The sequence below is a fragment of the Camelina sativa genome, chromosome 12 (assembly GCF_000633955.1).
Source record: "Camelina sativa cultivar DH55 chromosome 12, Cs, whole genome shotgun sequence".
NCBI lineage: Eukaryota > Viridiplantae > Streptophyta > Magnoliopsida > Brassicales > Brassicaceae > Camelina > Camelina sativa.
The window spans coordinates 25,159,151-25,174,857 of NC_025696.1; the positions used below are offsets into that span (position 1 = coordinate 25,159,151).

General features: G+C 35.3%; 1 protein-coding gene and 1 long non-coding RNA gene across 2 annotated transcripts; both read right to left on the reverse strand.

The window, feature by feature from the left end:
- On the reverse strand, window positions 9,902-12,356 carry LOC104732585 (DNA-directed RNA polymerases I and III subunit rpac1-like). Its single transcript, XM_010452149.2, has 9 exons — window positions 12,021-12,356; window positions 11,648-11,833; window positions 11,447-11,576; window positions 11,277-11,357; window positions 10,991-11,181; window positions 10,787-10,882; window positions 10,604-10,697; window positions 10,229-10,453; window positions 9,902-10,150 (listed from the first exon to the last, which is right to left on the reverse strand). The coding sequence occupies exons 1-9, from the start codon at window positions 12,186-12,188 to the stop codon at window positions 10,047-10,049; spliced, it is 1,275 nt and encodes a 424-aa protein (XP_010450451.1). The 5' UTR covers window positions 12,189-12,356; the 3' UTR covers window positions 9,902-10,046.
- On the reverse strand, window positions 13,020-14,473 carry LOC104732586. Its single transcript, XR_002034554.1, has 4 exons — window positions 13,832-14,473; window positions 13,689-13,753; window positions 13,458-13,568; window positions 13,020-13,354 (listed from the first exon to the last, which is right to left on the reverse strand). It is a non-coding gene; the product is annotated as an uncharacterized LOC104732586 (long non-coding RNA).

Sequence of the window (15,707 nt, forward strand, 5' to 3'; positions counted from 1 at the left end):
AAACCCGTGACAGCCACAGTCAAAGAGGAGGTTAAAATCGACTTCAAGCCCAAGAGTAGTACCTCTACAAGTCATATTAGGTGTTTCAAATGCCAAGGAATGGGACATTATTCCAGAGACTGTCCAAACAAGAAGATGTTTCTTCTTCAAGAAGGAGGAGAGATTGTGCCAGTAGACAGTTCAGAGAGTGAATCAGAGTCTGAACTCTGTGAAGAAGGTGAACCAGCAGTCATGGGAGAGATGTTGGTAGCACGCAGAGCTTTAAGTGTTCAGGTTCATCCAAATGATAGAGGACAGCGTGAGAACTTATTTCACACACAGTGTATGGTTCAAGACAAGGTCTGCACCTTGATCGTTGATGGTGGAAGCTGTACTAATGCAGCTAGTGAAGAGATGGTACAGAAGCTTAATCTCAAGACTACTTCACATCCAAGACCTTATCAGCTACAGTGGTTGAACAACAAGGGAGCTTTGACAGTTTCGCAGCAAGTGATGGTGAAACTAGCGATTGGGAAGTATGAGGATGAGCTGCTTTGTGATGTTATTCCAATGAAATCAAGTCATATCCTTTTGGGAAGACCATGGCAGTTCGACAGAAGAGTGTTTCATGATGGTTACACCAACAAGCAAACGTTTGAGTTCAAGGGACGCAAGGTTACTCTTCTACCGCTTACACCCAGCGAAATCTACAAGGACCAACTTCACATGAACCGCAAGGATACAGAAAAAGTGTCACACAGCCTGTACATCAATCACAGCGAGTTCAACAAGCTATTTGATCCAGAGATGACCACATTCATGTTTGTGTACAAAGAGACACTCACCAGTACTAAGTCAGCAGGAGAGCTTCCACGCGAGATGATAGAGATTATAGAGGAGTACAAGGATGTGTTTCCAGAAGAGATACCTCCAGGCTTGCCTCCAATACGTGGGATAGAGCATCAGATTGATTTGGTACCAGGTTCAGCTCTACCGAACAGACCAGCTTACAGAACTAATCCAGTAGAAACTAAAGAGCTTCAGAAGCAAGTAGAAGAGCTGATGAGTAAGGGACATATCCGAGAGAGTCTCAGTCCATGTGCAGTACCAGTATTGCTTGTACCAAAGAAAGATGGTTCATGGAGGATGTGTGTAGACTGCATAGCTATTAACAATATCACAGTGAAGTACAGACACCCAATTCCGAGATTAGATGACATGTTGGATGAGTTATGTGGATCAACAGTCTTCTCAAAGATAGATTTGAAGAGTGGGTATCATCAGATCAGAATGAAGGAAGGAGATGAATGGAAAACAGCTTTCAAGACCAAGCAAGGGCTCTACGAATGGCTAGTCATGCCGTTTGGTCTCACCAATGCTCCTAGCACCTTCATGCGATTAATGAATCATGCTCTCAGACCGTTCATAGGCATCTTTGTGGTTGTGTATTTCGACGACATACTCATCTACAGTAAAGGTCTAGAAGAACACTTAGAACACATCCGCCAAGTTCTAAATGTTCTTCGTTCTCAATCCCTCTTTGCTAATTTTTCTAAATGTTCATTCTGTACTACTGAGGTTGTTTTTCTAGGCTTTGTTGTCAGTGCAGAAGGAGTTAGAGTGGACGATGAGAAGGTCAAGGCTATCAAGGAGTGGCCAACACCCAAAAACGTGGCAGAAGTCAGGAGCTTTCATGGACTAGCAGGGTTCTACAGACGATTTGTGCAAGACTTCAGTACTATTGCAGCGCCACTTACAGAAGTTGTCAAGAAGGATGTAGGATTCAGATGGGAGGAAGCACAAGAGAATGCGTTTTCAACCTTAAAAGAGAAGCTTATCTCTGCCCCTATTCTCTAACTTCCTGATTTTATGAAAACTTTTGAGATTGAATGTGATGCTTCCGGAGTGGGTATAGGTGCTGTTTTGATGCAGGATAGGAAGCCAGTAGCTTACTTCAGTGAGAAGCTAGGAGGATTGACATTGAACTATCCTACATACGACAAGGAGCTGTACGCCTTAGTTTGGGCTCTTCAAACATGGCAGCATTACCTGTGGCCCAAGGAGTTTGTTATTCACACTGATCATGAGTCCCTGAAGCATCTCAAAGGACAACAGAAGCTCAACAAGAGACATGCCAGATGGATGGAGTTCATTGAGACTTTTCCCTACACGGTTAAGTACAAGAAAGGTAAGGATAATGTAGTGGCAGATGCATTATCCAGAAGGTACACTCTCATTTCTACTTTGTCTTCTAAGCTAGAAGGTTTTGATGAGATAGTAGAACTTTATGGGACTGACATCGATTTTGCTGAANACATCGATTTTGCTGAGAGCTATGGCAAATGCCATAAGTTTGCTTTTGAAAACTATTATAGGCAGGATGGATATCTGTTCTTTAAGGATCGATTGTGCATACCAAGAGGATCCATGAGAGAGCTGCTGATCAGAGAAGCTCACGGAGGTGGACTAGCTGGGCATTTTGGAGTGTCAAAGACTATACTTGGACTGCAAGAACACTTCTATTGGCCTCAAATGAAGAAAGACGTTGAGAAGGTTTGTTCTAGGTGCCATATCTGCAAAATGGCGAAGGGTAAGCTACAGCCCCACGGCTTGTACACTCCTCTCCCTATTCCTTCTCAACCTTGGACTCATATTTCTATGGATTTAGTTCTTGGCTTACCTCGAACCAGAAATGGTAGAGATTCTATTTTTGTTGTGGTTGACAGGTTTAGCAAGATGGCTCACTTCATTGCAAGTTACAAGACGGATGATGCTGTTATTGTAGCTAACTTGTTTTTCAGGGAAGTAGTACGCCTACATGGAATGCCTCAAGTAATTGTCTCAGACCGAGATACCAAGTTTCTAGGACACTTCTGGAGGATGTTATGGGCTAAACTAGGAACCAAGCTTTCATTCTCAACCACATGTCACCCGCAAACAGATGGACAAACCGAAGTGGTGAACAGGACGCTATCTATACTTCTCAGGTCCTTAGTGAGAAGCAATCTCAAATCATGGGAAGAATGTCTCCCACATGTGGAGTTCGCATACAATCACGCTAAGCATTCTGCTACCCTATTTTCTCCTTTTGAAATTATTTATGGTTTTAATCCACAATCACCTCTAGACTTGATCCCTTTACCTTTAAGTGTGAAGTGTAGCTTTGATGGCAAAGAAAAGGCTGAACAGGTTAGGAGGATACATGCTAAAGCTAAGGAGAATATCGAGAAGAGAACCAAGCAGTATGAGATACATGCAAACAAGGGTAGAAAGGAGCTCGTTTTCGAAGAAAGAGACTTGGTGTGGATTCATCTACGCAAGGATAGGTTCCCAGACGAGAGGAACAGCAAACTTCTACCACGAGCTGATGGTCCATTTGAAGTCATCCAGAAGATCAATGACAACGCCTACCAGATTGATCTTCAAGGTAAGTATAATGTATCTTCAACATTTAATGTTTCTGACTTGCTTCCTTATTATGCAGATTCCGATTTGAGGACAAATCCTTTTGAAGAGGGGGAGGATGATATGATCGTGGCTAGCAAGGAGTCAGAGGCTGCAGAGAAACCAGAGATGGTGGGAAGGATCACTCGGTCAAGAGCTAAGGAGATGGCCAAGGAAGCTCATTCACTCATAATTGACGGGTCATTCAACCTACCAAGGATCAAAGTCTTCAACATATCCACCTTGAAGACTTCACCCGGTAATGAGGACTAGGTAACTTAGGTGTGAAGTTTGTACTCTTTTTCCCATAGCTGAGTTTTGTCCCACTGGGTTTTCTCAGTATGGTTTTTAATGAGGCAAATGGATCACTACGTCGAGTTATCTAGAAATCATTACCAAAGGGGAATAATGTACTTCTGTACTAATTCAAGTGACTTCCGTACTACTACAGGTCACTTAGATGTTTTGCTGTTTTCTTATTTCCTTAAAACGTTTTGTTGTTTTATTTTCAACTCCCTGTTGTTTGGAGTGTCGAGCCTAGGGTTAATTATAAAACCCACAGCTACGCCTCTTTGTCTCTTCAGCGAATAAGTTGTATGAACAAGTAATGTCAAACTTTTTCCTCAATTTGATTTCTTGAATACGTTCTTGAATTCTGGGTTTCTATACACTTTGTGATTCAGAAACTCTTCACTTGTTACTATCCATATAATCATCAAACAATCCTCACCATCTCACCATTGATTTCATCATTTGATCTTCACATATCATCACTCAAAGTCATTCGGCCATCATCAACGTCGATTCTCGCCACCATTCACCAGTCATCAGCCTTCATCAGAGTTCTATCCTAGGGAGATCGTATCAAAGGCACACTTTGTGCAACATTATGAATAAGAACCTTTTTATACATCTTAAGGGTTTTGACAAGATGATGACTTGGTGAAAACAGAAGTTAAGTTAGAGAGAGATGATGGCTTAGTGACTGTTGAGCCGGTCAGACTTTCCAGTGGTTTCGATGATCGAAAATTTTCTACTCTTTTAAGTGAAGATATAAAAGAGGAAAAAGTAGTTAAACCATTGGTACAAGATAAACTACAAAATACTATTTCGTCTTGTGCTACTAAGAAGAGAAACATTCCAATATGGTTAAGTTTGGTGGCTTCTAATGGAGAGTAAGACAATATTTTAACTCAATCTTTCTATTCATTCTCTTCTTTTCGTTATTGCTAAAAATTATCTAGTAGATTATAACATAACTCAAATGTTTTCAGGAATAAGAATGCACCATTGCGACAAATATCGCCTACTTACATAAGGATTAAGTACGTTTGTTTTTTCATCTCTTTTCAATTAGTTAAATATGATAGTACTTTAATTAATGATAAAATGTATATATATATATATATATGTGTGTGTGTGTGTGTGTGTGTGTGTGTGTGTGTTTTATACGTGTTCATTCTCACAGGAATAGTTACATGCAACTTTCATATCTCAAAAAAATATGTTGCAAAGAAACTTGATCTTAAAACCGAAGATGAGGTGACTTATATTTTCTTCATCTTTCTTGATAGTTATATCAATTTGATAAAATGGTTGATTATACATATTTGGTGTTTTATAAATATTGTAGGTAAAGTTATACTTGGACAATGAACTTTTAAACTCATCAACAATGTTGCTTGATTTGTGGGATCGTTGGGTCTCAACAAAGAAAGATGTTGCTATAATGAATTTCGAGGCTGGATCTTCAAGCTCTGATTATGTCATGGTCGTCAACTATGGCCGGAATATGAACATGTAATCTGCTTAAGTTTATGATATGCACAAGTTATCTTGTAGCTTTTCTCATATCTTTAAAACATGTTTCAGTAATTGAATAAGTATTCATCAACTTAACTTTATATATTATTATGTTTTGTGTTTAGTTCATTAATATTAGGGTTTATTGTGTATGAAAGTAACATATATAGTTTATATCCATGCAGATGCCAGATTGCCAAAAAAAAGATGGTATTAATAAAGTTAATAAACTTATGGCTGGAATTGTTATAGCACGAGTTATCTTGTAGTTTTTATCATATCTTGAAACTCGTTTCAGTTATTGAATAAGTAGTATGCATCGCCCATGAGATTATGCACTCTTTGAAGGTCCGAAAACCAGTATCTCAAACCTACATCGCAGTAAAGACAGATGTAAGCAAATCATATGATTGTGTGGAATGGAACTTTATAGAAACAACCTTGAAGATATTTGGTTTATTCGATCGTTGGATAAGCTGGATCATGGCGGTAGTAACCTTTGTTAATTACTCTGTGCTAATCAATAGATCTCTGTATGGCCATATTAAACTAACGAGAGGTATTAGACAGGGATCCATTATCTCCTTATCTTTTTATTCTCTGTTCAGATATCTTAAGCCATTTAATCACATCTAGAGAACGAGAGGGTGATATCCGTGGAATATGAATTGGCAATGGGGCTCCAAGCATCACACATTTGCAATTTGCAGATGACTGCCTCTTTTTCTGTAACACTAACAGAAAAAATTGTCAAGCTTTGAAAGATGTCTTTGATATCTATGAATACTATTCATGTCAAAAAATAAATACTTCTAAGTCAATGATAACATTTGGAAGCAGAGTTTTTGGGACAACTCAATCTCGATTAATGGCAATACTGGAACAGTTTGGTCGGAATAGTTTGGTCGGAAGAAAAAGGAAATGTTTGCATACATTGTTGATAGAGTTTAAAAACGCATTTGTGGATGGACTGCAAAAAAATTATCCCCTGCAGGAAAAGAGATCATGCTCAAATCAGTAGCCTTATCCATGCCTGTATATGCTATGTCTTGTTTTAAAATACCGTTGGGAATAACTTCAGAGATAGAATCCCTATTGATGAATTTTTGGTGGGAAAAAACCTTAAACCATCGGGATATTCCATGGATCGCTTGGAAGAAACTAAAGGCATCAAAAAAAAGGAAGGAGGTTTGGATTTCAAAGACCTGGCCAAATTCAATGATGCTCTATTAGCGAAGCAAGCATGGAGACTAATACAATATCCAAACTCTCTGTTTGCTCGAGTTATGAAAAACCGATATTACAGAGATGACTCAATACTCGATGCTCGATCGAGGAAAAACCAATCATATGGATGGTCATCAATACTAATCGGTTTGGATCTTCTAAAGAAAGGAACCCATTATATCGTGGGAGATGGATCCAATATAAGACTTGGCGTAGACAATGTCATCGATGCTCATCCACCAAGACCAATTCAAACTTTAACACCACAATCGTCTTTACCACTCGAAAACCTTATTTCCACAACTGGTAATACTCGAGCTTGGGATGAACAAAAGCTATCCTCATTGATTCCAGAAGCAGAGCATACGTCAATCTGAAACATTCATTTATCTCAAGTGCAAGAAAAAAATAAACTCATTTGGAACTACTCTCAATCAGGCGACTACACTGTTAAAACAGGATACTGGTTTGCCACACATTACCCTTTTGATCCTGGAGAACCACCTCCCAGGCCTCATGGATTTGTGGAGCTAAAAAACAAAATCTGGAAATTGGGGATACTACCAAAGATAAAGCACTTCTTATGGCGCATTGTATCAAGAACTTTACCAGTAAACACACGGTTAAGAACAAAGCGTGTGAATATCAATTCTACATGTCCAAGATATCATCAAACAGATGAAACAGATCACCATGTTTTATTCTCATGTCCTTTCGTAGCAATGGCATGGCGATTGTCCACTTCAGCTCTGATAGATATCAATCAACTTCCATCTACTGCAGAAGAGATCATTTCTGACATTATATCTAAATCATCTCAGACAACAGATAATTTTGCTTCTCTACTACCTTTCAATTTATTATGGCGTATTTGGAAAGCAAAAAACAATCAAGTTTTTAGCAACTTCCGGGAAAGTGCAAGCAAGACAGTTCTGATCGCTAAATCGGAAACAAAATACTGGATTAAAACTCATCAACCAAAGGAGTCAAACCATAACGTCACCGATAGCAGGAAATCTTGGACACCACCATTACATCCGTCAATAATATGCAACTTTGATGAAAGATATGATGATCAGACTAAACAATGAACATGTGGCTGGATATTTAGGAATCATCAAGGTGAAGCTCTGGTATGGGGTGCGACTAAACTATCTTATGTAGGATCAGCATTAGAAGCCGAAACAAAAAGTCTCTTAATATCTTTACAACAAGTTTGGATCAGAGGATATCAAACAATAGTTTTTGAAAGGGACTGTGAAGTGTTAATCAACCTAGTGAATGGCCAAAAATTAAATGCAACTTTAAGAAATCATTTACAAGACATTATGTTGTGGACCTCACGTTTGCGCCAAGTTTCTTTTATCTTTACTAAGAGGGAATGTAACAGTGTAGCAAATGCTTTAGCAAAGTATGGTTGTAATGATAATTTGTATTATGCTAACTCTGTATTAAAGCCAATTTGGCTACTGAAAACTCTGTGTAATGACATTTGCTAAATCAATATATTTCACTTTTGAGAACAAAAACAAAAAAAAAGTAGTATGCATCGCTTTACTTTCCGATATGGAAAGTAAATTTCATATTTAATAAGACCAAAAGTCCTTTAACAATTATTTTTTATATATATAAGAACCAATATATAGATTAATCTATATAAAAATGTTAATCGACCTTAATCTATTTATAGATATTTTTTGGGTGGTTTCTTAACACATTATATGTAATCTTAATGAAAATAATGTGTTAGCAAACAAAGATTACATATATTAAAATTGTACTAAATAACTAAAATAACTAAGTTTTCAAAGCATGCAAAAAAATTAGAATGACAAAGTATTTAACAAATTTATTACATAAATGATAAATATAAAGTTATCAATAATAAATGCTTTTGTACCTTTTTCTTAACTATATTGTACTTACAAATGATCAAATACCTATATATTTTAATGACATTATTTATATAACAAACATTTTATGTGTCGTCTTTGAGAGCTATCTCTATATACTTATTTAATCAATGTTGTCAAAGTTTAACTATACTATCATGTGACATATTACAAAAATACCATTACATTTCAATTAATTTAATAAATAACAAAAAAAAAAGCTTGTATTGATTTATAAAATAATAAAATAATATTTTCAAAATTATTTAATAAATTATTTAACAGATTCTACTTATTGTTTCAGAAATCTTAGGAAACAATAACAAACTATTTAAAACAATTATAAAAGTTAATTTTATTTATAAAATTAAGATTAAATATTTGTATATCTAAATCGTATATATATATATGTATATATATGTATATATATTTTTTTAAACTAAGATACAGCATTGCTTATATTTTTAAAATATCTCTATACATTTATTTAAGCAATGTCGTTAGAACTTTAACCAGCTTTGATGTGGCATATTACGAAAATGTTATTGCATTTCAATTAATCTAATAACTAACAAAAGAAAAATTTATATTTGTCTACAAAAAAATAACACAATATTTTCAAAATTATTTAATGAGATTATTTAACAGATTCTATTTATTGTTTCATAAATCTTATCAAACAATAACAGATTATTTAATTAGCTAAAATTTATTTTTTATACACGATATTCACTATATAAACAATACTAAGTGTATAATATTGACAATATACATATACATAATGTAATTGTAATTTTTGCATATAAATTTAATATATACTTACATGTTATACCAATAAATGCAATGGTGTTAATATTAAAACCAAACACTATTGTAAATTTGGTATATTAAGATCTCTAAACATGATTACATCAATTTGTAATAACAGATCACGGGTCAATACATGTTTTATTGGGTTTTTGTTCAGATTTTACCAAATTTATAATTAACGAATTTGATATTGACACCCAAACCAAAATAGTAGTACCGACTACATGTCAAAATCGGAGTATGAAATTAAATAAATTAAATATATAATTTTATAAAATATATATAATAAATAAATTTTCTACTATTATTTTGTAACAACAAAATCTAAATTTACGTAAATATTTTCCCACGCTATACAACGTGGGTCACTATCTAGTTTTACTTTACAAAACTTTGTTTAGTCNATATATATATATATATATATATATATATATATATATATGTATATTTATTGTCATCTAATCTCAAAAATATATGAATGGCTTGTTTAGTAAATTGTATACATATATTAGTTAGGCAGAATATCCCAAGAGTATTTACCAAAATAGTTCTATTCTTCTTTTTTTAATTTACCATCTTTGTCTTGTAACTTGAAAAACTGGTCTACAGATTTCTCATCTTTTATATATCCTCGTACATAGTTATATTTTTCATCAGCTATAGATTTCAAATTACTAATTCATATAAATCTCCCTCTGTTCAGTGCTTAAGAGTGAAATTGTGTATATACGTACTATCCATATATCTTTCTCTTCAACGTTCAAATGAATTCTAATTTGAACCGATTGTCGAACCAAAAACCCACAAAATGTCAGTGTTCTTCGTATAAACTCTCGATACAAAACCCAAAACTGAACTAAACCGGTAGAGTTAAACCTATAAGACCTCTTCTCAAGAGAGTTCAGAGATTACACGTTCACATTTGTCTTCCAATATCTTCACTGCTTCTGTGAAAAGAACGTCCGGAGGCTGTGATCCGGTAGACTCGATTGTAACTGACAAAGACAATAAAAAAACTCAATTAGAATGTATTTCACATCATGAATTGCCTAGTTAAATTGAGAGGTTCTTACATATAAAATGGTTCTTGACACGGCGCAGAGCCACTTGGTCCACCCAATCTCTTTTTCCTTTCGCTTCTGCTTTTCCTTCTGATTTTGCTTCTGTTTTTCCTTCTGATTTTGCTTCTGCTTTACCTTTTGATTTTGCTTCTCCTTCTATTGTTTCGTCTCCTTCTCTTAAGCATTCTCTACACAAGGAGCAGTCACGCGGCCGAGCTACGGTTGCCCTTTTTCTACCTGTTTTCCACATTTGGAAGTCAATATGAAATCAAATTGCAGAGAGACTTGCAAGCCAATGTCCTCAGTTTTTTCATCAGAATCTCTAATTGTTACTTAAAAAGCAAGTAAGAAGACTTTGAAGGAAACTAGGGAGGGCTTTTACTTCACCTTGGCCCATCTCTTCAATGTCAAAAACTTTCCTGGGGCAGACTTTTACGAGTTCTTCAGCATGCTTACCCTCAAATTCCTTTAGTAGAATCACCTAAGATATTATAAATAAAAAGCGTTATGAAGAAGCTTAGGACGAGTCAAGAAAAGAGAAAGCACAAAAGATTGTGGTGAACTTCTCACCTCAGGAAACATTCGATACCAAGCCGTAGCTACTGGAGACCACTTTGCATGTGTTTTACCAATGCCCTTAACCGCATGAGCTTCAAGCTCAATCTCCTGCAAGAAAAAGATAGAAGGAGATGCAAGTCTTTCATCTCTCATCGCAAGTAAAGTCTTCTTAAGTGTGACAATTAAGAGGAATATAATAAATAAATAAAACAGTACCTGGCCAGGGCCGAGTTTTGCTATCAATATATCTTGAAAGCTCGGCATGATAGGATTATCTGCAAATTCAGGGAAGGAATCTTGGCTGCGGCTGAATGAAGTATGAGTTTTTGGATTTGTGGTTGAACCTCCTGCTGATTCTTTGAGAAGCTCACTCCCATTTGGTAACCATTTCAATTCGCTACTTAAAACTTCAAGAAATTAAAAATGACACCGTTCATGAGAGATCAAACTAACAATAAGACAATGACTGCTCTTCTTGTGCTAACCAAAGAAGAAATATTACCTTTACGACGCGGGTCACCTTTTGGACATTTCACATGGAGTTTGAAAACAATGGTGTTCCTTTCATTTGGCTGATCGTTTTCTATGACACAGAGATTAAAAGCAAAGATTGTGACACAAAGAATCATGAGCTTATAAAGATGAATCACATGCCACAGAATATTTCCTTACCGGATAAATATTCAAAGAGCCTCGGATCAGCCACGATTGGAATAAGACCCAACCTGTGAGCAAGAACTTCGTCTTGAATAATAGAAGTGTTGTTTACTACAAACACTTTTTCAATAGCCATTGAAGGAAGCTGCAAACAAATGAACACACTTTAAACCAAAGATTCTAGTAATAAAGGATTCATCAAAGGTGGAGTCAGACCTCAGCTAAGAGGATTCTTCTGAAAGCATTAGCGACTCCTGGAGGGATACCAATCATATCGAACACCATATCTGTCTTTGTGAGACTAATCACATCAACTTTGAAATTCTCAGAGAAGTTTTCTAGATTCACACTGTTGTCCACTCCCGAAGAGATATAGGCACCCGAGTAAATGGTACCCGTGGCCTTACAAACAAAAACACACAAACACAAATTAAAAGACTTCAAATTTCAAACGATCATCACTCAGTACCATTCGGATTCTGACGAAATTGACAAACCCACAAGAAAAAATTTGGAATTAGTAATAAACACAGCAAACCCACATGAGCGGCATTGAGACAAAGCCAATACAGAGCATATTGTAACTTACATGTAAAGGAGCTTTAACTTCGCAGACAACACGAGTTCGCTGGAGTTCCAGATGCGGAGGAAGTCCTTTAGGTACGTCAGGGAGATCGAATATGTTGAAATTTTGGGCTTCTAGCTTTTCTTCATCAGTCACAATCCTTCTCACTTCTTCTTCTCCATCACTCTCCATCGTTCCAAGCTTTGAGAAGTGTGCAAAACCGTGAGAATCCGGAATAAGGGGTTTGTTTGGAAGAGAGAAGAGGAAGAAGATGAAGTTCACGATTTCACTTTCGTTCTTAGCTTAAAAAAATTGGGGATTTAAGGTTTATGGAGAATGAATGAAGCTCTCTCTGGACTCACGAGAGAGGAAGGGACAATTTAGGGTTTATGTACACGTGTGGAATACGAACCAAATTGGCTGAACCGGATCCACCCGGACTTTGGTTTATTTGGTATTCGGTTTGAATTAGATCGGTTTGGTTCGATTTCAACAAAAATACTAAATTCCCGGTATAATGAATTAACTCTTTTAAAAATTCACCCTACCTCATTGCATGTCATATCCGAGCATACAGACACACTACAGTTTTTGGTTTACAGAAAATTTACATATTTTTGTCACTAATTTATGTTTGCTACAAATTAGTTTCAAAAATATATTTGCGCCTAGAAAGTGGTAGCAAACACTACAAGAAAATAGGCATATTCTTAGCAAACGAAAAACGCTATGATATCGATTTGATAGCGATTCCGTAAACGCTATCTTTGCTGGTGCTATCTTAGAGGAGGCATATACAATAGTGTTTTTTCCGTATGCTATCAATTGTCTATTTATAATAGCGCTATTTTATCACTATATTAAAATTATTAGTAGCATATTTTATTTGCCATAATATAATTAATAGTAGCGAAATATATGTACTATGGTTTTGTGAACTGTAACTATATATTATTGTTGTAATATATTTTCCAGGCAGCCTGATTATATATATTATATATATACAGCTTTTGCAAAACAATATATAAGAAAAACTATATAGAAGCTTCAAAATACAATACATATCATTTTAAACATTTCAAGTACAATACACTACATACATTATAAGTCTCAAACCAACTCTTAACCTAAGATTACAAATACTACAATCAACAAAAACATGAACCTAGAGATTTTTTTAGACCTTCAATAACTCCTCAAGAAGGCGAAGATGCTGTTTCCAAAACTTAGCTTGCTCTTGCTTCATGTTCTTCAGGTCAAAATTTAGCTCACTCCTAACTGACATAAAGAGCTTATGCAAAGGTTCATCATCAATCTCCATGTACTCAGCTGCCTTGGTGAAAACTTCCGTAACTTTTCTGAAGAACAAAGATTTTAAAACATGTCATAGTAACAAAAAAAAACTGATTTGTCATGCACCTATAGCATCACTCGGATGTATATGGGTATGATTGAATATACCTTTATTATCCGACACCATGGAAACCAGAAACCAGAACCCATGTAAGATACACCATGGAAACAAACAAAGTCCTCCTCAGATCCTCACCTTCAAAGACACCAAAACGACACCTGCACCACATCAACGATTCTACGAACCATCATTAGTTTTTATGTCTGAAATAACAGCCAAAGTTCAAACCATAAATCCCACATGTATCAATCTTAAAATCCAAGTGAAAAGCTTCATACCTTCTTAGACACTTCTTTTGTTATGCTAGCTGGTAAGCCCTTGCCATTGTTTAAAGATGAATATCCTGCAAGAGAAAAAATTATGAAGCTAACCTTTGTGGATGATCCTTTTTAGTAAGGAGAAACAGAAATCAGAATCTAACCTTTGTGGATAACACTTGTTCATCAGATTTATCTAGAATTATATTTGTAGCATGGTTAAAACCTTTAAAAACATGTGAAAACCTTTAAGAGAAAACAACATACAACAATGTTGCGTCCATCATTTGTCATCACCGAAATAATCTCTGCAACACCAACCAAAAGATAAGATTTTAAGATAATTCATGCAGACATACATGAGATAAGACAAGTCCAAATGATGAATGCATGTAACTGAGTCTGATGTGAAAGTTCCACAAATTGATATATTTGTTCTAAAGTCTAAACCATACAAAATGCTAAAAAAAACCATATAACCAAATTAATATATTTGTTCCGAATTATACATGAAGAACAAGATGATGTACATAGGGAGTTGGTGACAATATACCTGAGCAGCAACATGATTCTTTTAAGAAAACACAGTGGAAATATCAGGTAACCTTTGATTGATTAAGCCAAATATGAATAGATAAAGAGGAAAGAAAGAAGAAAGAAACCAGGAGCTGCTCTTCGGGTACGGAGTTTAGTTAAATTAGGAGACAAGGCATCAACAGTTACCTCTATTTGAGAAGAGGCAGCTGCTTTCATGCTAGGTCTGATATCTGGAGAAGTGTCGACCATACCTGTTGCTGCTGATGAAATGTCCTCTGAAGAAGAATAAGAAGATAAAAGAGTTAGTATAACAAGAAGAAGAAGCTTTAACAAAATCATTCTTAGATTAGAGAATAAATTTATTAGCTTTACTTGATTTTTTGCCTTTAGCGAATAAGCCTCGTCGAGAATCTCTAAGGAAATCGGGCATGGACAAATCGAATTGGGGATCTCGGCTGCCTATCACCATCAAATTGGGAATATGATTGGAATCCTAGATCTTAAACTCAAATACACCAAAATTAAATAAAAACCCTAGATCCCTGATATATCATGGTTTTTATGGTTTTTAACCATGATATAAGGAGTCTTTTAGTGTCTTTTCATTTGTTTCTAAATTGTTTTTGAGTCTTTACAAGTTTTTAGCATGAAATGAGCGAAATGGAGCAATTAGAGATATTTTGGAACAATTCATCAAGGAAGAAGTTGGAATCGGATCAAAGCATGGGCATCGATAGACACCTAGATTTGGAGCATCGATCGACACCCTCTTCAGGCGATGAAGAATCACAAAATTGGAAGTTTTACAATTCTGCCCCAAAGTTTTCCATAATTGCAACATAAGTCTCTAACGTGTTTTAGGACATATAAATAGTATTTTTGGGTTTTCCAAACCATTAAGTTTTTATTCTATCAAGTTTTATTTTTCCTGCAACCCTGAAAGATTTTTGAGAGCTTTTGGAGAACGAGAGATCAGATCTGCTTTGTAGAGAAGAATTCTTGAACTCCCTTCTTACTCTTTTAATCTATTGCTTATTATTCAGAATCATGTTTTGTACTTCATTGATTATGTCTGAGTAGTTTGCTTGTTAGGTTCAGGGTTTTTCATAGGGTTTTTATGAATTATTAGATCTGTTTATTTAGGATTCTTTATCTTTCTAGATCTTCATCATAGGTTGTTCTTCATTATTAATCCTTGATTGGCCATCTAGAATTAATAACCTAGGAAAATAAATAGATATGAGAATATAATTGATTTTCCTGATAAAACCTTTGATGAGCAAAATTATTTCTTGCAAAGAGATTTGATTTAGTAATTTTGTGAACAATCTAAACTTGATTTTATTGCTGATTTTTAACCTAGAATTTTGCAAAGAGATTTGGATTTTCTGGTTTTAAATTTAGATATTATTTGCAGTGAGAACTGATTTAATTTACAAAAGTGTTTAGAGTTCTAGATCTGTTCTTAATTGCTTGAATCCTAATTTATTGATTGATTTAATA